Source organism: Culex quinquefasciatus, chromosome 3, assembly GCF_015732765.1.
Source record: "Culex quinquefasciatus strain JHB chromosome 3, VPISU_Cqui_1.0_pri_paternal, whole genome shotgun sequence".
NCBI lineage: Eukaryota > Metazoa > Arthropoda > Insecta > Diptera > Culicidae > Culex > Culex quinquefasciatus.
The window spans coordinates 10496993-10523281 of NC_051863.1; the positions used below are offsets into that span (position 1 = coordinate 10496993).

At 33.7% G+C, this 26289-nt stretch overlaps 1 protein-coding gene across 1 annotated transcript in view; it reads left to right on the forward strand.

Moving 5' to 3' along the window:
• The first annotated feature begins 305 nt into the window (after positions 1-305).
• LOC6044686 (neuroligin-1) overlaps positions 306-26289 on the forward strand; it is a 262649-nt gene continuing 236665 nt past the window's right edge. The window contains exon 1 of the mRNA XM_038260271.1: positions 306-956. Within this exon, the coding sequence (XP_038116199.1) occupies positions 727-956 (230 nt within the window). The 5' untranslated portion in view covers positions 306-726. The remainder of the gene's footprint in view (positions 957-26289) is intronic.

The following is a 26289-nucleotide window of genomic DNA, read 5'->3' on the forward strand; positions in this document are numbered from 1 at the left end:
GCGTTCCGGCGAGAGCTGCCCTAGTTCGGGCTCGAGAAGGAGTTGTGAGCAGCAGATGGTACCAGCCCAAGAGTGGGGACTTCGAGATTGGCAGTCGTTAAGTGAATAGCAGCTCCTTGTTGTCGTTCCGGAAGCCCCGGACAGCTCCGGAATCCAATAATGAAGTGCAGCAATCGGTTCCGACGGTGGACATTGGCAGACTCGAGGTCGTAACACACCCCCACATACACACGTCCTTCTCCTGGATGTCGGAGACGCCAACGGTTCGAGCGACCATTGGTTCACAATGGGTTAGAGAAGAAGAAGAAGCACGTCAGTCCTGTCGGGAATGCAATCTAGAAGTGGCAGCAGTCGTTATTTCGCAATTATGTGCAAGCCAGAGCGATAAATTCTTCCGGATGCTGCTGCCCACTTCAAAACCCCTCAACTAGCCGTGACGCAAAGAAAAAAAACCAGAGGGAAAACAATCATTCCATCCACATGGTAGAGAAGAAATCGATCCCGAAGCCGGTAGAATACGATAGGACTCGAACTCGCGTTTAATTGAAAGCCAAATCTATTAGCAGAATCTTCCTCGTCCGTAGTCTGAGTCTGAGTGTGAATAGTGTTTTGATGAAGAGCAGTGTAAAAAAAAAGTGACGAAATGAACCACCCTGTCTGAGCCCAGGGCAAATCGAGAAGCAAAAAAAAAAAAAGCTAACAGAGTCCACAATTCCAGCTCCCACAATGTTCGTCAAGTTCCAGTACTTTTGCATCATCTACTTCCTGCTGGTGCGGCACCTCAACGGTTCCACGATGGACCTGTACAAAAACAGCCGGCTCGGCCAGCGGATCGTGCAGACGCGGTACGGCCGCCTCCAGGGCCTGATACTGCCGCTGGAGGGCTACAAATTCCTCAAACCCATCGAAGCGTTCCTGGGCGTCCCGTACGCCACGCCGCCAACCAAGATGAATAGGTAAGTGGGTGGCTAATGATGCCAAATTAAGCGAAAATAACAGCTGTTTAGGAATATCTTTGGCCAAGTTGGTAAAGCTAGAGATGCTCATATAAACAAAAAAAAATGGTAATGAAAATTTACTTAGCTTGAGAGGTTTAAGTTTTCGTTCGATCAACCTCATATTCGGGATTTAGTGGCGTGACTCGTACTATTTAGCCCTACTCTACGCTTCAATGTCTGCATTTTAAGAAGGATTTTTTTTACGATTTGTAGAAAAAGCTGTAGGGACGATCCATAAACCACGTGGACACTTTTTTTGGTAATCTCGACCCGAGAAGACGGAAATAATTTGGAAATAACATTTTTTGATATTTGAAAATACTAGGCCAATAACATTTTATGTTATTTATAACAAGATTTGTTATTCGTCAATATGAGTTTTTTGATATTGGATTGTTATTGTAATACCAGACTAATCATTTTTTTTTATATATATTCTTCGAACAAATCTTTGGTATTATTTTTTGTTATTTTAACAACTAATTCGATAATCCCAATAAAAGTGGAGGGGAGGAGGGGGGGGGGGAGACAAAAACTTTAAATAAAATTTATACCAGCCTAACGGTAACGATACAGTTATCGTTATCGTTATATCAATAATTCCATCGGCGATAGTCTTACCGCCGATATTGGACGATAACTCATTTTTTAAAGTCTCTCTAAAATCGACCTAGTTCAACCAAATCAAGTGAAATTTTAAATGCTTTCACTAAGAATACGCTTTTTTAACCCTTTCAGGCCTGATTTTTCAAAAAAATATTATTTAATTCAACGATGGGAAATTGATTAGGTGTAGTAGAAAAAATACCGTATATTTCGAAAGTACTCAATTTTTTATAATTTGCAGCATGGGTATCAAACGAAGAGAAATTTTGCATGCTTTTTCACTTCATTAGAGTTTTTTTTTTTTTTGAAAATACTAAAATTTACACAAAATACGCTATTTATACAAAAATACTCAAACTTTCAAAATTTGCAAAATGGGTATCAAACTTAGCAAAATTATGTATGTTTTTTTTTTTCAATTTACTAGAGTTTATTTAAATTAATTCTAAAAATTTTACAAAATATCGCTTTTTTTAAATACTCAAATTTCTCAATTCTATTTTACAAATATGGGTATCAAACAAAGCAAGATGTTATAAACAGCATTCAAAATATTGATGTTTGTTTGGAGCATGAAAACTTGAAAAAAAATAAGTATTTTCGAAAAAGAATATGATTTTTTCAAAATTTTAGTAATTTGAAAAACAAACATAAATCAGATGAAAAAGCATACAACATTTCGTTTCGTTTGACAACCATACTGCAAATTTTGAAAATTGGAGTATTTTTGTAAAAATTAAAAAAAAACTAATCAAGTGAAAAAGTTTAAAAAATTTCGTTTTGTTTGATGCCCATAAAGCAAAATATGAAAATTTAAGTACTTTCAAGAAAATACGGTATTTTTTACTTTGAAACAAAGGCCGGTGCTAATATTTTTTGAAGTTTATGTTTTTCGGCTCAAACCAAAGACTAACGGGGGTGGTTCAAGAAATGAAAAAGTTTCACAATAACCGTATTTTTCGAGAGTACTCAAATTTTTGTAATTTGCATTATGGATTGGTACGAAGCGAAATTTTGTCTGCTTTCCACTTCAAAACCGTTTTTTTTTTTTTTGAAAATTCCAAAATTTTCACAAAACACCGCATTTTTTTCAAAAATACTCAAATTTTAAAATTATTCAATATGGGTATCAAACGAAGCAAAATTAAGTATGTTTTATCAATTTACAAGAGTTTATTTGAATAAATACAAAAAATTCACAAAATATCGCAAGTATTTCAAAATACTCAAATTTCTATAATTTGCAAATTTGGCATCAAACAAGGCAAGATTTTATATGAAGCATACACATTTGTTATGTTTGTTTGTCGCATTCATTTGAAAAAAATGAGTATTGTCGAAAAAGAATATGATATTTTTGAAAATTCTAGTATTTTCAGTAACAAAAAGCAGTATTTTCAGGTGAAAAAGCATACAAAATGTCGTTCCATTCGACAACCAAATAACAAATTTTGAAAATTTGAGTATTGCCGAAAAAATACAGTATTTTGTGAAAGTTAAAAAAAATTAAGTGAAAATATATGTAAATTTGAGTTACTTTGAAACCTAGGCCGATGCAAATATTTTTTGAAGCTCATGTCCCTCGGCTCTGACCAAAGTCGTGGAGAGTGAAGGGGGAGGGGGAATAAAAAATATAAAAAAATAATTTAGTAGCCTTGATTTCACCATTTCGATGCAAAATACTAGTTTAAAATGCATTTTACACGCGTCCAGTTGCTTTCAAATCATTAGTTTTCAAAATATCTTTGTATTGACTGAATCTTTTTTCGCGGGACTGTACATTGGTATTTCATGAAAATTTAAAATGTCTTCAAAGGAGTTGAAACATGCTAAATATGATTTTAAACGCAGGACAATGCATTTCATCTGGTTTTCGGTTCATTAAACTTTAATTTTAATCAAATTTTGAAGTTTTTCGAAAAAAAATGTTTTGCCCCCCTGGTTATTTAGGCCGACTTTGAAGGGCGGGGGTGATAAGATTAAAAAATGGAACAGGGATTTTTTGCTGATAACAAATTATTTTTTTACACTAAAATTCAATTTCCCAAAATCCTTATTTATTTTTTTATAAGTTTTAGGAGAAGAACCACAACTTTTGAGGCATGGAGAAAAACGGATCTCATTTTTTTAAGATATCTTACCCAAAAAGAAGAAGATTGTGATGTAAATATTATTCAATATTACGCCCTTTGAAATGTTAGTGTCAAGGTCGAGTGGAAGGTATTTTTTAAAATTTCAAGCCTAATTTTAAAATACTAAAGCAAAAAATATCACAAGATGCTTTATACAACATTACAATGACACTAGTGTCAAACATTTTTCCGAAACACAAATCTGAAAAAAATGTATTGAAAAGCTTTGTTTTTGCAAGAATGTCCTACTCAATTTGGCTCAATTTTTGCTTTTTTAATTGCTTTATTAAGTATAAATAAATGCATAAAGAAACTTTTTGCAATGGAGAATAAAGTTCACAATAGATTTTACAAGGCTTTTCTTGTCTTGATTTTAATGTAAAAAATTATAGCCAAAATTAGAAATGTTGTTATCGTGACTCGAAATTTCAACCAATAAATGCTTTTGATCAATTTTTTACTCAAAACTGGAATTAGATAGAAATTTTAAAATTTCTTTTTTATTGGGAACATTTTAAAAGAGTGGAGGAGACAAAAACTAAAATTCAAGTTTTCATTGGTTGTTATTTCAAAAAATAAAGAATCAGAATAAACAATTCTTTTCCTATATTTTAAAGGAAATATTTCAAATATTTTAATGTAATATTTGCATAACTTTTCGTTAAAAATAACGCATCAAAACGATGTTTTCAACCAAAGAAAATTAAAGAAAATGTCGCAAACGTTATGATATCTACTTTCTACAAATTCTGTCAACATTCCGGAATGATAACAAAAAAAATGGAGGGGGGAGGGGGTTACCCGAAAAGGTAATAACTTAATTCAATTCAATAACAGTTTATGTTATCATAACAAAATTTGTTATTGGGTTGATATTGATTGAAAGCAAAAACAACTTTGGAATAACGTTTTTTGTTATGGAAGGATACTGCCAACTGTTATTGGGATGATCGGATTAGTTGTTTAAATAACAAAAAATAATAACAAAGATTTGTTCGAAGAATAACTGAAAATGTTATTAGTCTGTTATTACAATAACAATCCAATAACAAAAAAATAATAACGACGAATAACAATTCTTGTTATAAATAACATAAAATGTTATTGGCCTAGTATTTTCAAATATCAAAAAATGTTATTCCCAAGTTATTTCCGTCTGCTCGGGTTGAGTTTTTTTAGTGTTAAACGTAATTTATGAAACTACACTAGTAAGGATGTTCTCAAATATTATTTCAATTCAATTCAATTAGTGTTTATTATTGCTTCCAGGATGTTACATTTGCAATTCAGAGATTTAGAGAACCTTTCAACTGAGATCAATTCAAATATTATTAAAACCTTACAATTTTTTTTAGAAAACTCACAATTCTCAGAAAAAAAGATCCACACCAAGCAAACAAATTTTTAAACCTTAAATAATAAAAAGTGTAAAACTCAGCGAACACCATTGCTCACAATCAGATCGCCCCCAGCACTGACGACCACAAAGTTTAATTAAAAAGCTCTCGTCGTCGCCGTCGTCGTCGAAGACACGGTTTCTTCCAACATGGAAACAGGGGGCAAACTTGAAAGCACATTTCTATGAAGCATTCTCGATGTGTTTCTTTTTTCTCTGTGTGTGCTACCCTTATAAAATTGGTGGGAAAAATAGAATCTTCTTCGAGGAGGGGGGGAACAACGCCAAAGTTGTCGTTTTTTTTCTTCTCTGATTCGATTTCTGCCGTTATTTTTCTTTATTTCCAGTAAGATTGCTCCACAAAAAAAGTCCTTATCCAGCGCCGGTAGCTTGTTGTTGTGCGGTGAAATGTTGTCTTTTGAATTTCCTAGAAATGAGCTTTTTGAGGCTGAAAGAATCTGGGTGTAGGTGGGCGGTTGGTGGTGACGGTGACCACCCGGCAAGTGGCCAATTCGCTACAATCCCCAAAGGAAGGAAGCGAAAAAAACGAGCGAGTGGTAAAAGTTTTCCCAAAAGTTCATTTCGGGCGGAAATGGAACCTGTGCTGCGGTGGGCGGTGAAGGCCTCAATGGCAGTTTGTGGTGAAAGTCAGTTACAAACTGGAAAGAACATTTTTTGAAGTTGGCGGGCGGTGCTTCTCGTCATAATCCGAGAGGTTCTTTGGCCCGGCCGCAGCCGCAACCTTTGGCCAGATGTTTGAAGATATAGACAAATTTTGCTACAAGAGGAGGAAAAAAAATCCTAGCAAATCTGGCCAAGACCATCATCATCTCGCCGGGACCATCTGCGTCACGAGTAAGTAGACGGTCCGAAAGTCAGAGAATAATTGAACACGCTTGCCTGATGCCACCACAACTTGATATCTCGAGAGTTCCCAGCCCCATCAGTACGTAAGCTGCTCGTGCTGTGCGGCTGATGAGATCGCTCAAAGAGTCTAGTTCGGAGCACCGTGGAGTGGAAGCAGATTGTACCAAATAGAATGTATTGAGAGGCGAAAAATATTAGTTCTTGTTTTCGGCCCTGGAATTTAAAAAAAAATAAAATGATAGTTTAACAAAATTCACAAAGCAAAATTGATTTTTTTTAATTTGATTCAATATCAAACCTAAACCCGAACAGACGGTAATAACTAAATTCATGCCATTTCAATAACAAATACTGTTAAAATAACAGAAAGTGTTATGGAATAATCTTGAAAAATCCATTTTTGCATAAGAGTTCAATAACAGTTTATGTTATCATAACAAAAATTGTTATTGGTCTGATATTGATTGACAGCAAAAACAACTTGAGAATAACATTTTTTGTTATGGAAGAATAACTCCAAACGTTATTGAGATGATCGGATTAGTTGTTAAAATAACAAAAAATAATAACAAAGATTTGTTCGAAAAATAACGTAAAATGTTATTAGTATGTTATTACAATAACAATCCAATAACAAAAAAATCATAACGGCGAATAACAAATCTTGTTATAAATAACATAAAATGTTATTGGCCTAGTATTTTCAAATAACAAAGAATGTTATTCCCAAGTTATTTCCGTCTGCTCGGGAAGGCTGCAAACTTTTTTTTTATTCTTGTTATCAAATTGTTCAAAGAACAAAAAATAAATATTTATCAGCTTTTTAACAAAACATTTTTTTCTAATTTTAGCATTTAGTCAAAAATGACAAAATACATTGTGAATGTTTTCAAATAAAAATTGAAGTTTAAAAATGAGACAAACAAAATTATTTGTCCTTCCTTCTATACAAAAACATATAATAAAATAAAAATTCATATTTTAATAAATTGTTATCTGCGAAAAAATATATATGGGCCATTCAAGGTCAACTGGGTACACTTTTGGACTCGACCTTAACCGATTTGGACCAAACCTGAAGGGAATCCCAAGTTTAGCCCTGATTGGACCATCCCTCTATTTTTGGCACCGCCTTCTATTTTGACGATTTTCTTTTTTTTCTTTTAACCATAACTTTGCAACTTTTTGAGCAAAAGACTTTCTTGAGGTTGCATTTTATAGAAAATTGTCCAAGAAATTCGATAACAACAAAACTTTAACCGTTCAATGCTCCCTAATATTATTTTTAAATGTATTAAGTATTAACATTCAGTTTTAAACAATTTATTATATTTTAATATTTTTTATTTTATCACCATCGTTGTCCCCGGACAATTTAACATAGTAATCAATGTAAACCTGAAACAAAAATGAACTATTGGCGAGATACAGCGATTTTACTGAAAAAAGTTTGATTTTGCGCAGCACTCGGAAGTACATGGTGTACTTTTCAACAAATAGAGATGAATTCCGCATAGTGCGGTTTTTATATGTGAGGAAGTTATTTCGGAAATCAAACAAACTTTTTTCAGTAAAATCGCTTGTGATAAAATAAAAAATTTAATGAATTGGTCAAAACTGAATTTTAATACTTAAACCGTAAAAGTATAGTGTAAGGGGGCATTCAAGGGTTGAAATTTTTATTTTTGTCGAAATTTTTGGACAATTTTCTGTGCAATGAAGCCTGTAGAAAGTCTTTAGCACGAATAGTTACAAAGTTATGATTTAAAGAAAAAAAAAGTTTTTTTAGAAAATCGTCAAAATAAAGGGGGTTTCCAAAAAAAAAAGAGGGATGGTCAGATCAGGACCAAACTTGGGATTTCTGTTAACTAACGATAGATGAACGTTCCCTTCAAGTTTGGTCCAAATCGGTGATGGTCGAGTCCAAATGTGTACCCAGTTGACCTGGAATGACCCATATATATATTTTTTAAATCGGGCAGATTGTTTTCCGTTTACCTTTTTTATACTTCTCATTAATATGTACAAATTTGCCGAAGACAGCTAATTGAACAGAAAACTCCTGTTTTCACAGGATATTGTCTGATATAAAAAAACTTACCTTTAAAAGTGGCACAGTTTAGCAACATTGTCATCATTGTTGAGAAATTTATTTCATAAATTTGTTCAATTTGGTCCATCTATTTTTTTTTTTTTTTTTCATAGTGATCGTATGGCCATTCAGGTCATTTTTGTCAAGTTGGTTATTTTGGTCGTTTTGGCCATTATTGTCGATTAAACCATGTTGGTCGATTTGACAATTTGGGTTGTTTCGGCCATTTTGGCCGTTTTGGGGATTTTGGCAAATTTGGCCATTTTGGTCAAATTGATCATTTTGGTCGTTTTTGCCATTTCGATCGTTTTGTAAATTTTGGTCGTTTTGGTGATATTAATAGATTGGGCCAATTTGATCGTTATAGCCATTTTGGTCGTTTTGGCCATTTTCATCATTTCGGACATTTTGATCGTTTTGGCCTTTTCGATCGTTTTGGCCTTTTTGGTCATTTTGGCTTTTTGGTCGTTTTGGCCATTTTTTAAGACTAGGTCATTTTGATCGATTCAGCCTTTTTGGTCGATTTGCTCGTTTTAGTCGCTTGGGCCATTGCAGTCGATTTGGCCGTTTTGGAAGATTTGGTCATTTTGATCGATTCGGCCTTTTTGGTCGGTTCGGCCTTTTTGGTTGTTTTGAACATTTTGATCGTTATGACCATTTTGGTCGTTTTGGTCATTGTGATCGTTTTGGCCATTTTGCTCGTTTTGGCCGTTTTGGAAAATTTGGTCATTTTGATCGATTCGGCCTTTTTGGTCGGTTCGGCCTTTTTGGTTGTTTTGAACATTTTGATCGTTATGACCATTTCGATCATTTTGGTCATTTTGGTCATTTTGGTCATTTTGGTCATTTTGGTCATTTTGGTCATTTTGGTCATTTTGGTAATTTTTGTCATTTTGGTCGTTTTAACCAATTTGTTCGAATTGGTTGTTTTAGTTATTTTGATCGTTTTGGTCATTTTGGTCATTTTAGTCATTTTGGTAATTTTGGTAATTTTGGTAATTTTGGTAATTTTGGTAATTTTGGTAATTTTGGTAATTTTGGTAATTTTGGTAATTTTGGTAATTTTGGTAATTTTGGCCATTTTGGTCATTTTGGTAATTTTGGTTATTTTGATCATTTTGGTTATTTTGGTCGTTATGACCAATTTGTTCGAATTGGTCGTTTTGGTCATTTCGTTTTGGTAATTTTGATCATTTTGGTCATTTGGATCATTTCGGTCATTTCGGTCAGTTTGGTCGTTTTGACCAATTTGTTCGGATTGGTCGTTTTGGTCATTTTGATCGTTTTGGTAATTTTGGTTATTTTGATCATTTTGGTCATTTTGATCATTTTGGTCATTTTGGTCATTTTGGCCATTTTGGTAATTTTGGTAATTTTGATCATTTTGGTCATTTTGGTCATTTTGATCATTTCGGTCAGTTTGGTCATTTGGTCATTTATGTCATTTTGCCATTATGATCGTTTTAGCCATTTTGGTCATTTTGATCGTTTTGGCCATGATGGTTGTTTTGACCATTTTAGTCATCTTGGCCATTTTTCAAGATTTGGTCATTATGGTTGATTCAGCCTTTTTGGTCGATTTGCTCATTTGAGTTGTTTGGGCCATTGCAGTCGATTTGGCCGTTTTGGAAGGTTTGGCATTTTGATCGATTCGGCCTTTTTGGTCGATTCGAACTTTTTGTTTGTTTTGGACATTTTTAAGGTTTTGGCCATTTTGGTCGTTTTGGTCATTGTGATCGTTTTGGCCATTTTGGTCGTTTTAGCAAATTTTGCTCGAATTGGTTCTTTTGGTCGTTTTGGGTATTTTTTCGATTTTGGTAATTTTGGTTTTGGCCATTTTGATCGTTTTATGGTCGATTTGGTCATTTAAGATGTATGGGCCATTGCAGTCGATTTGGCCGTTTTGGTCATTTTGGTCAATTTGGTCATTTTAATCGTTTTGGAAATTTTGGTCGTTTTGGTCATTTTGATCGTTTTGGCCATTTTGGTCGTTTTGGTCATTTTGGTCATTTTGGTAATTTTGGTAATTTTGGTAATTTTGGTAATTTTGGTAATTTTGGTAATTTTGGTAATTTTGGTAATTTTGGTAATTTTGGGAATTTTGGTAATTTTGGTAATTTTGGTAATTTTGGTAATTTTGGTAATTTTGGTAATTTTGGTAATTTTGGTAATTTTGGTAATTTTGGTAATTTTGGTAATTTTGGTAATTTTGGTAAATTTGGTAATTTTGGTAATTTTGTTAATTTTGGTAACTTTGGTAATTTTGGTCATTTTGGTAATTTTGGTAATTTTGGTAATTTTGGTAATTTTGGTAATTTTGGTAATTTTGGTAATTTTGGTAATTTTGGTAATTTTGGTAATTTGGTAATTTTGGCATTTTGGTAATTTGGCAATTTGGTAATTTTGGTAATTTTGGCAATTTGGCACCTTGGCATTTGGCAATTTGGCAATTTTGGCAATTTTAGTAATTTTGGTAATTTGGTAATTTGGTTATTTTGGTAATTTTGGTAATTTTGGTAATTTTGGCAATTTTGGTAATTTTGGTAATTTTGGTAATTTTGGCACCTTGGCAATTTGGTAATTTTGGCAATTTGGCAATTTTGGCACCTTTGGTAATTTTGGCAATTTGGCATTTTGGCAATTTGGCAATTTGGCAATTTGGTAATTTGGTAATTTAGGTAATTTTGGCACCTTGGCATTTTGGCATTTTGGCACCTTGGCAATTTGGGAATTTTGGTAATTTTGGTAATTTTGGTAATTTGGTAATTTTGGTAATTTTGGTAATTTTGGTAATTTTGGTAATTTTGGTAATTTTGGTAAATTTGGTAGTTTTGGTAATTTTGGTAATTTTGGTAATTTTGGTAATTTTGGTAATTTTGGTAATTTTGGTTGTTTTGGTTATTTTGATCGTTTTAGCCATTTTGGTCGATTTGGTAATTTTTTGTGTATGGGCCATTGCAGTCGATATGGCCGTTTTGGTCATTTTGGTCATTTTGGTCACTTTGGTCGTTTTGGCCATTTTGGTCATTTTGGTAATTTTGGTAATTTTGGTTGTTTTGGTTATTTTGATCGTTTTAGCCATTTTGGTCGATTTGGTAATTTTTTGTGTATGGGCCATTGCAGTCGATATGGCCGTTTTGGTCATTTTGGTCATTTTGGTCACTTTGGTCGTTTTGGCCATTTTGGTCATTTTGGTAATTTTGGTAATTTTGATCATTTTGGTCATTTTGATAATTTTGGTCATTTCGGTCATTTCGATCAGTTTGGTCGTTTTGACCAATTTGTTCGGATTGGACGTTTAGGTCATTTTGATCGTTTTGATCGTTTTGGTCATTTTGGTCATTTTGATCGTTTTGGTCATTTTGATCGTTTTGGTCATTTTGATCGTTTTGGCCATTTTGTTCGTTTTGGCCAATTTGCTCGAATTGGTCATTTTGGTCGTTTTGGTCATTTTGATCGTTTTGGCCGTTTTGGTCGTTTTGGCCATTTTGGTCATTTTGGTAATTTTGGTTATTTTGATCATTTTGGTCATTTTGATCATTTTGGTCGTTTCGGTCGTTTTGGTCATTTTGATCATATTGGTTTTGGTCGTTTTGGTTATTTTGGTCATTTTGATCGTTTTGGTCATTTTGATCGTAATTTTGGCCATTTTGATCGTTTTGGCCAATTTACTCGAATTGGTTATTTTGACCGTTTTGGTCATTTTTGTCATTTTGTTCGTTTTGGCCATTTTGGTCGATTTGATAATTTTGGTTGTTTTGGTCATTTTGGTCATTTTGATCGTTTTGGTTATTTTGTTCGTTTTGGCCATTTTGGTCGTTATGGCTATTTTGGTCATTTTAATCGTTTTATACATTTTGGACATTTTTGGTCGATTCGGCAATTTTAATCAATTTGGGAATTTTGACTATTTTGCTCAATTTGATCGTGTGCCTGGTTAGTAGTGGAGGCTCGCGGTCGTTTCTAACAGTTAAATTTGTTTTTATTGACTGTAAAAAGAGATCTTGAGGGATGACACAGTGAACGATGGTTGGCAAAAGATTGGGCATTTGGAGCAATTCTGCAATTCTGTATCTTTAAATAAAAAATAAACAATGGATTAAATCAAATTTCAGATAAAACACTTAAGCTGAACAAAAAAAATGTTTCCTAAAACCAAACAAAAACGACAAATTTCCAATCAACACCCCAGCACAGTGCGGTCTTCCTAGCCACCCCCTTAAGAGTGTTAGCCCCAGTTTCAACGAAGCATGGCTGCAATTTTCCAGAAATGAAATTTTTGCCATCTTGTGGTTAGTTGAATGGTGCACCGAAGCTCGGAAGCTTCCCCTGCCTCCGAGTACCGGCCACTTGATTTCGGTAGAGCGAGGACCCTCATCTGCTGTGAGGTTTTTCTTTCTGAGAGCTATATTCCATCGCCAGAGAGGGGATGGAAATGCATTAGTTCAAAGTTCACTTCACAGCAGAGAGGATTTTTTTTTATGAAAAATTAAAATTGGTTGACTAGCTCTAGGGTCCAGGGCCAGATGCATTGGCGTGGAACCTTTGACCGTTGAGATGGGGGAGTGATTTTTGGGGTCGGTTGTAAAACAGTCTCGAGCAAACCGAGTGGCTCCCAGCGCAAGCAATTCACTTTGATGGGGATGGGAAATGCATGTCGATGAGACTCGCCCGACAACTCGGTGCTGCATGTTATGTTGAGGTCGGCTTCAGGTCGAGCTAGTTAGAAAATTTGATTTTATTAGTTAGGAAGGTAAAATTAATTTTTGTCATAAATAATCCTCATGCATCAAATCCAAAAATTAATTTTGTTCCTGATGAATTTATAGTTGCCTTTTCTAATAAAAAAAATAATACAAAAATCAATACACAACAAATTGCTGTCTGCCAACCCCCGGAACAGATGTGTTTCGATTTGTCATCACCGGAAGAAGGAGGTCTCCGTGGAAGCGATTGTTCCGAATCGAACACTTTGTCCGTCCAGTTTTTCATTTCGCTTCGTTTTTTTTTATTTCTTGTTTGGTTTCATCCTGTTTGCTGTTTTGCTATCATTGTGCTTATCTGAAGTGAACTTTTGCCTCTGTCGTTGAAAAAATGAAAGACGTCTTTGCACAGATGAAAAAAGTGTTATTTTTTCTTAAAATAACAATTATGAATTTTGATTTCTACTTTGTGACAAAAAAAAATCGTAGTTTTTGATAATTATAAATTATTATTCTACCGTTTTTTTTTCACCGTGCCTCTGGAAAATTGAAAATACAAGTTGGAGATTGGCATCGTGCACCGCGTTCTGTACAGCACAAATGAACGGGAAATGGAACAATTATCGGAGGCGTTCCGAGCAAAAGGCGGTTCTGATCAAATGGAGCGCGTCGAGAGGCCGAGACCGGTTGACAGCTGGAAAGGAAATTGATTGATTGCAGCGGCTCGGCCCCCGCTTCTCGGCGGAGTGTCTTGGCTGGGTGTGCTTTTTTCCCGATTGATTGAAGCTTTTGTCGGGCACAGCTTTCATCATAAATTGACGCCATCTGTACTGAAATTACTTATCTGGGCGAGACCAATTGATTTTCATTTCTATTGAAACTTTTTGTCCCGCAAGCTTATTGTTGTTTCAAATAAATTCAAATTCAAATTGAAAAACAACTGAAACTAGCAACCAAAATCTTTCCAAACACTTCAAAGCGCGTTGAAAGCCCGAATGCCATAAATTAATAATGGAAACTGGAGTAAAGCTTGTATCAGCAAAAGATATATTCTTCCCCAGGGGGGAGGGGAAGCGGTGCTGCTTGTGGCGAAATAAGGAGAAAACTTTGAGATTTAACTCCAAGCTACCAAGTTTATATCCGAAGGATATGCTGGAGATAGGAGAAAGTCAGTGGTTCTCTGAACTTTGGCCGGGAAATTTCATATTTTTTGTTTTATTTAAAAGCTGGCTCAATTTTTAAAAAAATCAAGCCTTTTGAAATTTCGAAACAAAAAAGTACACCTCATTGCAGTTTGATACTATCCAAAATTTGCAAAACATCAATGAATTTATGAAAAAAAAATTGCAGGTTTTATTTTTGTCATGAATCGATCTGTGTCTTGACATTCAAAATTTGGTTGATAATAAAAAAGAATTTATTTGAATAAAAATGCATAAATAAGCGTTATACAATGTATTCTTTTCAGACGATTTTCAAGTTTTAAGTTTATTTAAAAAAAAACTAAAATTATCCTTTGCGTCTTACTATTTAGGGGTATTATGGAAAGGGAGATCAAAAACTTTTAAAAAATAAACTTAATTAAAAAATATAAAATTTCAAAAATATAATTTTTGAAAATAAAAATATCTATCCATTTAGAAGTAAAAAATATTAAGTTTTTTTTTTGCATTTTTTATCAAGGTTGTTAACGATAAAATTATCGAGGTTCGATAACGAAAACGATCGTCCGGACGATAACGATAATTTATCGTTATCGTTATTCCGATAATTCTATCGGCGATAATTTTAACGTCGATAACGAACGATAACTAATATTTAATCTATCTCTAAAATTTACTAAAACAAACAAAGTAATGTTGAGTGAAGCTTCCTTTTCCTATTTTTTTTTTTGATAATATGTTAAGTTATAAAGGGACCATCCATAAACCACGTGGCCACTTAGGGGTGGAGGGGGTACGGCGATTGTTCACGACCCATACAAAAAAGTTTTTTTTGTATGGTTTTTTTTTTGTAGTTTTTTTTTTTTGTATGTATGTATGTCCACGAGAAGAGGGGGGGGGGTGGTAACAGATTCTCAAAAAAGTGTCCACGTGGTTTATGGATTGTCCCAAAGTAAAAAAAACTTGAAAAAAATCACAAAATAAGCATTCAATTTTTTTATAATTTGCAACATGGGTATTGAACGATTAGAAATTTTGCATGCATTTTCTCAGTTTTAGAATTTTTTGAGTGAAATACATAAATTTTCCCAAAATACCGTATTTTCTTGAAAATACTTAATTTTTAATAACTCGCAACATGGGTATCAAACGATTCGAAATTTTGCTGATGATGATGAATCATGCATGAAAATTTGGGTATTTCCTTCAAAAAACTCTAAAACAGTGAAAATGCTTGCAAAATTTCGAATCATTCAATACCCATATAGCGAATTATAAATATTTGAGAAAATACGGTATTTTTTAAAAATTTTAGTGTTTCATTCAAAAAACTCTAAAACAGTGGAAATGCAAGCAAAATTTCGAATCGATTGATACGCATATTGGGCGTCATCCATAAAGTATGTCACGCTCTAGGGGGGGAGGGGGGGTCTGAGCAAGTGTGACATTGTGTGTTATAAGTATAAGAAAAGCGTGACAAAGGGGGGGAGGGGGGGGGGGTAAATTTTGCCTGATTTTTGCGTGACGTACTTTATGGATGAAGCCTTGCAAATTAAAAAATTTGAGTATTTTTGAGAAAATACGGTATTTTGTTAAAATTTAAGTATATCATTAAAACAAAATCTAGAACATGAAAATGCATGCAAAATTTCGAACCGATTGATACCCATATAGCGAATTATAAAAAAATTGAGTTTTTTCGAGAAAATACGGTATTTTGTGAAAATTTGAGTATTTCATTTAAAAAAACTCTAAAACAGTGAAAATGCAATCAAAATTTCGAATCGATTGATACGCATATTGCAAATTAAAAAATTTGAGTATTTTCGAGAAAATACGGTATTTTGTTAAAATTTAAGTATATCATTAAAAAAGATCTAAAACAGTGAAAATGCATGCAAAATTTCGGAACAATTGATACCCATATAGCGAATTATAAAAAAATGAGTATTTTCGAGAAAAAATGGTATTTTGTGAAAATTTGAGTATTTCATTCAAAAAACTCTTGAACAGTGAAAATGCAAGCAAAATTTTGAATCGATTGATACCCATAATGCTAATTATAAAAATTTTAGTATTATCGAGAAAATATGGTATTTTGTGACAATTTGAGTTTTGTTTTTTAGAAATTGCTAATATTATTTATTTAAATGTAATATTTTTTTTTATTATTTTTTTTACAGTATTTTATTAAAAAAAACTCTAAACTAATGAAAATGTATGCAAAATTTCGAATAGTATTGCAAATTATAAAAAATTGAGTACTTTCAAAAAAATACGGTATTTTGTGAAAATATGAAAAATTTTGCATTAAAATTTACTACATTATCTAAAAATATATTCTAAGTAAACGTATTGAAAATTTACCATGATGCTGATGGATTAAGTCAAATTAAGAACGATTTTTTAAATGAGTTATTGTCCGACGTCGGCGATAAAATTATCGCCTATAGAATTGTCGAAATAACGATAACCTAATTTTTTTCAATCCTAACTGATTATTATTTGAACACAAACAAAAATATCACATTAAAAGTAAATCATCTTCATTATTTAATCTTAAGTATGTTTTTTTCAAGCTTTATGATACATCAGTTGCGATAATTAGCCAGTGAGCTTCAAGAAACTTAAAAATTCGACGAAATTTTATCACTTTTTTCAAGAAATGTCCACGGTTTTGAAAAAATGATACTGTAACTCTTTTGTTTGAAAAAAAAAAATTTCATTTTAAAACTCATTGTCAAAAACTGAACATACACTTTCTAAAAGGATTTTGAACTCTTTTCAAATATTTCAACAAATTTCCAACCATTTTTTTTAAATGATTATTGCTATCCATTTTTGTTATTTAAGTAACACTCAAAATTTTGTATGGAGCGTGGACAATCGCAAACCCCCCCACCGTATCAGTTTCCACGTGGTTTATGGATGGTCCCTAGAGATTTTTTTCCAATGAACTGTTTTTTTATTTATGAAATGAGAAAAAAAATTATGTAATTTTGAGGATATGTTTTCGTGCCTTAAAACTGAAAAAAAAGTTTTTAAAGGACTTAATGAAAAAAGTAAATATTTGTTTTTCTATTTTCTTTTTCTTAATGTGATTCATTAGCAGAGTTGCCAGGTTGCCAATTTGTAAAATTTTGGTTTTTATTTCTTCCAGACGTTGATAAATTGATAAATTATGTTTATTTTGTGAAGCTATAATGTCTAAAATGTGAAAATACACCATTTTTAAACACAGTGTTGCTCATTACATTGAGTTTTTTTTTCAGTTTTTTTGCCAGATTGTTTCTGTTAGTTTACAACACGTCGTAACAACCAAGGCAACTTCCGACATTTATTGAAAAATAATCTTAAAAACATCAAATTTTTCACTTTTTCTCAGTAAAGAATATTTAAAGGACGTGCAGATGAACAATTCAAAGCATTTTTGAATTTATCATTTGAAAGGCTTTGTTTACAACTGGCGCTTAGACCCTTTTGAAAACTAACCCGAGAAAGAGACTTGTGTAATATTGAACCAAAATAAATATTTTACTATTTTTTTCTAGTTCCAAGAACCACCGCGTGGCTCCCAAGTTTTGGAAATAAGTTCGCTTTATATCACACAATCCCCCGCCTGCTGGCTTCTGGCGAGGAAAATAAGCAACTAAAGTTTTCCGGGGAAGGGAAAACTTTTTCATCCAGCCAACTCTGCATGGGGTTGCGCGCCACCGCCGCCGCCGGCTGAAAACCGACAAAAAGCCGTTGCGAAAATAGTTCGAAAATCAAACGTGCCATCTTGGCTCCACCGCCACCACCTGGATCAACTTCCAAAGTCGAACGGAAGGGGATATTTATCTGTCACTGGAGGGAAAAGTTGCCACTTTTTTAAGTTTTGCGTTTTCGCAAGTTTCGTCGTGAATTTTCCGCATCGAAAAGGCAAACAACGGTAGCTTATTTCGATGTTTCAGTTTGCCAGAAGCCGGAAACTGTCGCCGAGTGTTTCGGCTTCCAGAGTTGGAAGTTTTGACTCCACAACGGAGTGTGGAGTGAGAGACTTTCGTTTTAGATATAAACAAACTTGTTGGGGTTCAAAGTTGAAGAAAGGCTGGGTTAACTTGAAAATTACTTTAATTAAACAATTTTTCACTCTCTTGCTGAACAAACCTGTGCATAAAATTTGCCTTTGAAGTTGCTCAATTTAATTTATCTACCACCAAATAATTAAGTTACGCATAATGATTTTGTGGAACATGGTTTCACCTCAATTTCACCGATTGAGTTGAGGCGTTAAATTAGCGTTGCCACTGGTACTAACCACCCAATTGAAAGCACACAGAGAAGGCATATTTAATGAACCACAGCGCACCAAAGTTCGCATAATTGCATTCCTGTTAAATGCTACCCTCATTGTGAAGCTCACAAATGGCCAGAGGTAGGTAATTGTGCCATTTTTAATTGGAAAATTTCTGATTTCAGTTATTTTGGTCTTTTGAGGAGTGAAATTGTTAAATGCTCACACCTTGTTCGACTTGTAATTTTGTCCACATTTTTAAGAGCGTAGGAATTCTGTGAGATTTTGGTCATTCGATTTTTTTAATCTGACTGAAACTTTTTTGGTGCCTTCGGTATGCCCAAAGAAACCATCATTAATTTGTCCATATAATTTTCCACACAAATTTGGCAGCTGTCGATACAGAAATGATTTATAAAATTTAAAAATCTGTATCCTTTTATGGAATTTTTGATCGATTTGTTGTCTTCGCCAAAGTTGTAGGTATGGATAAGAACTACACTGAATGATACACGATTATTTTTTTTTTTTGCTTATTTTTAATTTTACTTTTTGTTACTAAAACTTGATTTGCAAAAAAGCACTATTTTAATTTTTTTTTCTAATTTTCTGATATGTTTTAGGTGATATAAAATGACAACTTTTCAGAAATATCCTGAACGGGCAAAAATGTTTGACCGAATTTTGAATTTTTGATTTGAAATATTGGTCGCAAAAATTTGTCAACTTCTTAGGAAACTTTTTTGAAAATAGTAAAAAATAGTAAATAGCTGTGGTGAAATCACCACCAGAAGGTTCCCTAACCTGTCAAGTTTAAAGAAGGCATTCCAGAAGGTCATAAACCTGTCGAGTGCATTATGTTGTGTACCTTCTATGTTAGAGCTCTTATCTGAAACAGGTTCATTCCCCCTTATTAGACATATGCTCATGCGCCTTATGCGCATGTGCCTTATGCTAATAGGTTGATCAAACAACCAGAGGGATAAGACCAGTCGCGTTCCTAACACTGTTTGGAACGCGTATAAATAGGTAGGAATAAGAAAATAAAGTCAGTCTTAATTTAAGTAGAGCCACGTCTACATCAATTCTATATCACAGCCGTATAGGGCTGGCCACGCCGGTCGGCCCTAGCCTCCACATTGGTGGCAGCAAGAAGAACACACGTCGTAAAAGTCAAAGCGTGAAGTGAAGTAAATTCGTGAAAAAAAAAGAGAAGAGGCAGCGGCAGTGATTTAAAAGAAGAAGTCATAAAAACTTGTACAAATTTCATGCAACTATGGCCGCGACTACCATCGTCAATTGCGGTATCGATAAGCAACGATCAGTCACCATTACTAGGTCGTATGCGTCATCCATTTTGGAACCAACAGAAACCGAGATACTACTAATTTTGGAAGACCTGTCCAACGGACACAACTCAAGGCCGGAAATCGGGAAATATTCACTCAGTGACTTGCAAGCTCGAGTCCTTCATCATGCTCGAGGCACTAAGGACAAACGAAGAGGGTCAGCGAAGTCAGTAGCAGTAACTAAAAAGTGATTAGTCCACCCAAGGCCAGCGGAAAGCAGAACGAGACGTAAAGAGGTTGACTTCTAAGAAGCGTAAGCAAAGCAGCCACTGGAGAAACTGAGAGGCCCAGAGTAGCAGAAGATCCACCCAATCATGGTCAAGAAAATGAAGCAGAACGAGGTACGAAGTTAAAAAATATGTATATATTAGGATTGTGGATTCAAGGTTTAAATAGCATAAAAAGCCCATGAACACATGTCTCCATTAAGGAAAAACATAAATTCCATTCAAAAAGTTCAAGCATTCAAACAGCAATGTTTTTGCATAAACAATTTTATTTATAAAATCCATCTTTAAATCAAAACGTTTTACAAGAACTGAGAGTGGTTCGAAACATTTAGAAGTTTTTCGTCAATTTTTGATTTGAAAATCGATTTTTTTTATTGTATTAAATAAATTCAAAATTGTGAAAATCTTAATCAAAGGCAATACGGTGACATCTTAATGACACATAAATATTTTGAAAACTGAAAAACCGCAAGTGTTTGAAAAAAAAAGTTGCATTGGTAGCTGATAAATTAAAAGTAAAAAGAATCCTGGAAAATGGATTCCAAAGAGCTCCTGTACTAGTCTTGAAAAATAGACATATATACATTCAAAAGCGTGAACGGAATTGCAGCCACACCCGCAATCATGGGGTCCCTGAGCTTTTGCGTAATGAGGTCAACAAACTGACAAGTACGTAAACGGACACATTATGTCTGGCGTTTTCCAATCAAATTATTTACAATCACACCTTGAAACAAAAAGGTCCCTGATTTTCACGCATAAGACAGACGGATTGTGTGAACGGGTTCTAAAACCTGGCATTTTTGCAGCCAAACCATGAATCAATTGGTCACTGTGCTTTCACACAGTGGTGTTCTGATCATCAAATATCTATAATTACGGCTATAGGAAAAAAAAACCTGAAAAACAACAATGTGATTTGCAGCACATTGGCCGAATTATAATGTGGCACCGCAAAGCCAACATAAGTTGAAAAAATCAAAAAGAAAAAAAAAAGGAGCCCAACACGAGTTGTTGCAATCTAGACAAATAAAAGAAACCCCTGTAGGTTGCAAAAGATTAAACAAATAATATACGGATTCAGTCGAAATGGTCAGATAAATGTATGCAATCCTTCAATGAGTTGAAGTCGTTGCTGACATCAGAACCAGTCGGTAAAATCTATATTTTTCAAAATTTTGACTTAAACCAATGCAACAATAAACACGATGATGGTTATCATAACAATTATTTTTATAAAATTTACGAAGTTTAAAAAAAAAAATCCCAAAGGTAAAGAAAAAAAAAATTCAATGGAAAATGTCATGTTGTTGAAAACAGTTGTTCGAGATTTGGTTTTTGCACCTGAAGTTGCAGCAAACCAAAACATATGGGGTGAGGGAGACTTCGTTGATCACGAGATTATTGACCACGTTTAGTAATGGAATAGATACCCCGAAGGATAACTAATTACGGATCTTATGCTGATAGGCAATAAGTGTGAGGAAAAAGATAAATAAAGAACAAATCAAAAAGAAGTGTACAGTGAACACACAAATGTGTTAATGCAACTAAAAAATTAGTAAACTTATTTGTAGTTAAGCTAAAGTTGTAATAACAGGTTATTATTACCATAAAATTTACCAACAAAAGCTTATCAGTAATCAATTGTTATTATACACCAAAAAGTATAATGAAAACCGGAAATCAAATAAGACAAAATCATACAAACAGCAAGACAGTAAAATTTTGTGAGCATATAGATAAAAACATACATGCATATATACATGAGTACAGATATACATACATGCATACAAACAAACATACATAAAAGTTTCATGAATGAAACTTTTCAGATAAGGGTGAGTGATGTGGTGAAATCACCACCAGAAGGTTCCCTAACCTGTCAAGTTTAAAGAAGGCATTCCAGAAGGTCATAAACCTGTCGAGTGCATTATGTTGTGTACCTTCTATGTTAGAGCTCTTATCTGAAACAGGTTCATTCCCCCTTATTAGACATATGCTCATGCGCCTTATGCGCATGTGCCTTATGCTAATAGGTTGATCAAACAACCAGAGGGATAAGACCAGTCGCGTTCCTAACACTGTTTGGAACGCGTATAAATAGGTAGGAATAAGAAAATAAAGTCAGTCTTAATTTAAGTAGAGCCACGTCTACATCAATTCTATATCACAGCCGTATAGGGCTGGCCACGCCGGTCGGCCCTAGCCTCCACATAGCCTACTTTTGAAAAAAATATTTTTTAAAGCTGAGATAATTCTCAATATGTTGCTTCTTTAAATTTTGTTGATACGAACCTTAGTTGCTGAGATATTGCCATGCAAAGATTTAAAAATAGGAAAATTGAGGTTTTCTAAGTCTCACCCAAACAACCCACCATTTTCTAGTGTCGATTTCTCAGCAACTATTGGTCCGACATTCTTAAAATTTTCCGATATTTTCGAAAACAATATTTTTAATTTTTTTTCAATCAAGACTTACATTTCAAAAGGGTGTAACAAGGGCTGCGGAGTCAGGTCATATTTCAAACGACTCCGACTCCGACTCCGACTCCGGCTTTCTCAGATTAGCTGACTCCGACTCCAACTCCGGCTCCGGCTTTGAACAAATGGTTGGCTCCGACTCCGACTCCGACTCCGGCCTACCAACTCTAGCCGACTCCGACTCCGACTCTGACTCCAGCTTTCAACAAATGGTTGGCTCCGACTCCGACTCCACATATTTTAAATGTTTCAAACGTTAGTTAACTATTATTGGTTAATTATTTTTAAAACATTGATACATAGGATTATTTAAATACTTTCTAAGTGTCATGTTTTTCTCAAGAAAAATAAGTTAAGTAAAAGTAAAGTAAAGCAAATAAACGGAAAAAAAGTTTCTAGGTTACAAGTTTTATACGATATGGAAACAGAAATCAAAAAATATCTTCAGTTTTAGAGGCATTTTGAGAAGAACAGTTTTGTAAGTAAATTTAGATTTATTTGCTTAACCTCAAATTTGAAAATATTTTTTTCAAAGCTAATAAATTTAAATATTAAATTGATATTTTTGAATGAAAAACTAAGAGAAACCTGGTCTTAATGATCTATTGAACATTAAAATTCAATTTGCTCACTTTTAGGCTGACATTTGTAAGAAGCGCAGTGACAGGCACCTTGTTTTTTAAATGGCAATTTTAAACGAAACATTTTTTTTTGTTTTTTTTTTTTAAGACGTACATAGACATCACGCCATGGCTGAAGGAGATTATTATTGCAAATCAATGTATCTAAACAATTTCTTCGTGGAAAGGACGCTTAAGATGTCCTTTTCAAATATCTGTGACATGGAAAATATTTTAATCTGGAATTTTGAATTTATTTTAATTTTAAAATTTTATATACTTTAAAAAGGAGGTGCACGATACTTCGTGAATCTTCATCTAAAACGAAGCTTTATCGATGATCTTTCGCCTCCATCAAAATATATGAAAAAACTTAAAATATAATTAAAAACAAATATCCACAAGTAAAATATTTTCAAGGTCACAAATATTTCATTTTTTTAAGGTACGTTGATTTGCAATGATTATCACTTTCCGTCATATTGGCATGAGACATACAGTATGGGAAATTTTGAGATTTGTTCAACGATAATTTGCAACGATATCAAAATAGTTTACCTAAAATCAACATCAACATCTCAATCAATGATTATTTCAAATTTGTTGCAACTTCTTTTGACATTTTTTGTTAGTTTCAATTATTTTAAATGCAACACTTTGATTACTTGTACTCAGTTATAAACAGTTATAATGCGCATGTTGAGTTTCAAGTAAGAGATTGTTATAATCGTTGATTATTTGTTACAAAAGTTAAACTGTCAGTGGCTTTTTTTCGATTTGCAAAAATATTGATTACTATTTATAATCTTTTTATGTACCTCGTAATTTTTTCCTAAAAAATGATTTAACTTAAAACCTCTAAGACATTCGCTATCGGGGTAAAAGATGACTTTGTGTGTACTTTTTTCAGAAATAACTGGATGAAATTTGATCAAATTTGAATTGAAAGGGTACATAATTGTAGTCTGACTTACATAACCAATATTTTTTTTATTATTTTTTGAATTATGATACTACATACTTGGGTAAGAGGTTATCATTTAGTGATTATAGTGTAATAACCCAATTAGAGCTTTTCAATCACAATAAAAATTCAAAATATAAGTTGTTTTGTAAATTAAGCTGTTATATAGGAAATACTGAACAATAAAAAAACATATTTTTTCTTGAATCTAAGATAACTCCGGCTCCGACTCCGACTCCGGGTTATCAGAAATCTTCGGCTCCGACTCCAACTCCGACTCCAGCTCATAAAATTTAGCCGACTCCGGCTCCGACTCCGACTCCAGCTGTTCGAGTTTTGACGACTCCGACTCCGACTCCGACTCTAGGTCCCCAAAAAGACCCAACTCCACCGACTCCGACTCCGACTCCAGGTCCCCAAAAAGACCCGACTCCACCGACTCCGACTCCGACTCCACAGCCCTGGGTGTAACATTGAATGTTTGCCCTTTTTTAAATGTTGATCTTGATTTAATCAAATATTTTTTTGAATAAATATAGAGGAACGGGTTTTTTACTGATATTCATGAAATGAAATAACATTTGAAAATAGAAATACAGTCCAGCCTCGATTATCCGAAGGACTCGGAAAAATTTCTATTAATGGATGATCAAACCACGAAAAAAACGGCGTTGTCTTATTTTTGATGGTCGAGCTTAAGTATGGCGTCATCCATAAAGTATGTCACGCTAAAATCGGCAAAAATTAATGTATTCTTCACGAGTTATCAGAATTTTACCCAAAAGCTTTTTTGAAAAAGTTATGATTTTGACCATTTTTTGACCAGTTTTTCGTATTTTTAAACCCAAAACTCAATCGTGTGCTTTTGAAAGTATTTTTTCTGAAAGTTCAGCAAATTTTGCATATGAATGACCCAAGTAAGCAAACAATTTTAGAAAAGAGGATTTAATTTAATTGGGTACATTTTGAATTAATATTATGCAATCATAAAAAACCTTGCGCGACGTCACAGTCTCGCAAACGCCCCCTCCCCCCTTCGTCACATCTTGTCACACGTACGGTAACCCCCCCTCCCCCCCTAAGAGCGTACGTTCCTTATGGATGACGCCTATGCCCCATAAACTACTCTACAATGATTTATATCTTATTTAAATTTAAATCCATGATGGTGGCCAAACGCGAGCAGGGGTAAATAACACGGGAATACCAAATTTTGGTATTACTTGAGCAAATAACAGCGACCAAAATGTGCCCTTGGTTGCCCAGTAATAGATGGTAAAATACCATGAAATCATACCAAAATCTTGTATTTGTAAGGGCACAACAATACCAAACCATGTTATTCCAAGGGTAAAATAATACCTCAAAATAAAACCATTTCAATACCAAGTTGAGGTCTTCTGGATTTTTGAACATTGCTTGAATACCAAAACTTGGTATTGCCATGGTTTTATTTTTAGGTATTCCCGCGCCCTTGGAAAATCATATTTTGGTATTCCTGTGGCCTTCCACATACATGATTTTGGTATGATTTCATGGTATTTTACTATCTATTACTGGGCAACCAAGAGCACATTTTGGTCGCTGGTATTTGCACAAGAAATACCAAAATTTAGTATTTTCATACCATTTTTAGTGCAACAGTTGCAGTTAGTGAAAAAACGGAAATGATCCATATGCAACAGCCAAATCTACTCACCTGATGATTCCATGTTGTTATTAGTGATATTCTTCACCAAACCGAATGCATTTGTCATTGATGAATGTCCTGTGCTTTAAGTTCTTGAAGATTCTAAAAAATAACCAGATTGAAATATAAGTGTTATTAAAATGAAACTGGATTGACATTCCCCAAAATTCAATGATATGACGATATGTCGATTAAAGTCGATTAAGTGTCGATTCAAAGTATTTGGTTATCCCAACTTAGAGAAATTTCAACGTTTAAAAAAAAATTAAGTGGGTATATAAAAAAAAATGAAAATCAGCTTTAACATTTTTGGGTTTCAATTCATTTTAGCGCAAAATTAATTATCTCATCAAAATTTATAAAAAATTTCCCATAGTTTCAGAGGAATTTGATGAAACCTTTCAATACCAAAATAATACCAAAATGTGGCATCCTGACTTAGAAAATTTTCCACAATTTCATGTCATTTCTTTAGGGGGTGTATCAAAAATGTTTAAAATCAAGTTTGAAATTTCCGGTTTTCAATGAAATCATTCGCTTTGAGACATCATTTTAGCGCAAAATTATTTTTTGTCAAATTGGTCAAAATTTTCCCATAGTTTCAGAGGAATTTGATAAAATACTGTAATACCAAATGAACACCAAAATGTGGTGTTCGACCATTGAAAAATTCTGCAATTTTGCAATATGAAAACAATACCTTAAATTGGTATGATAGC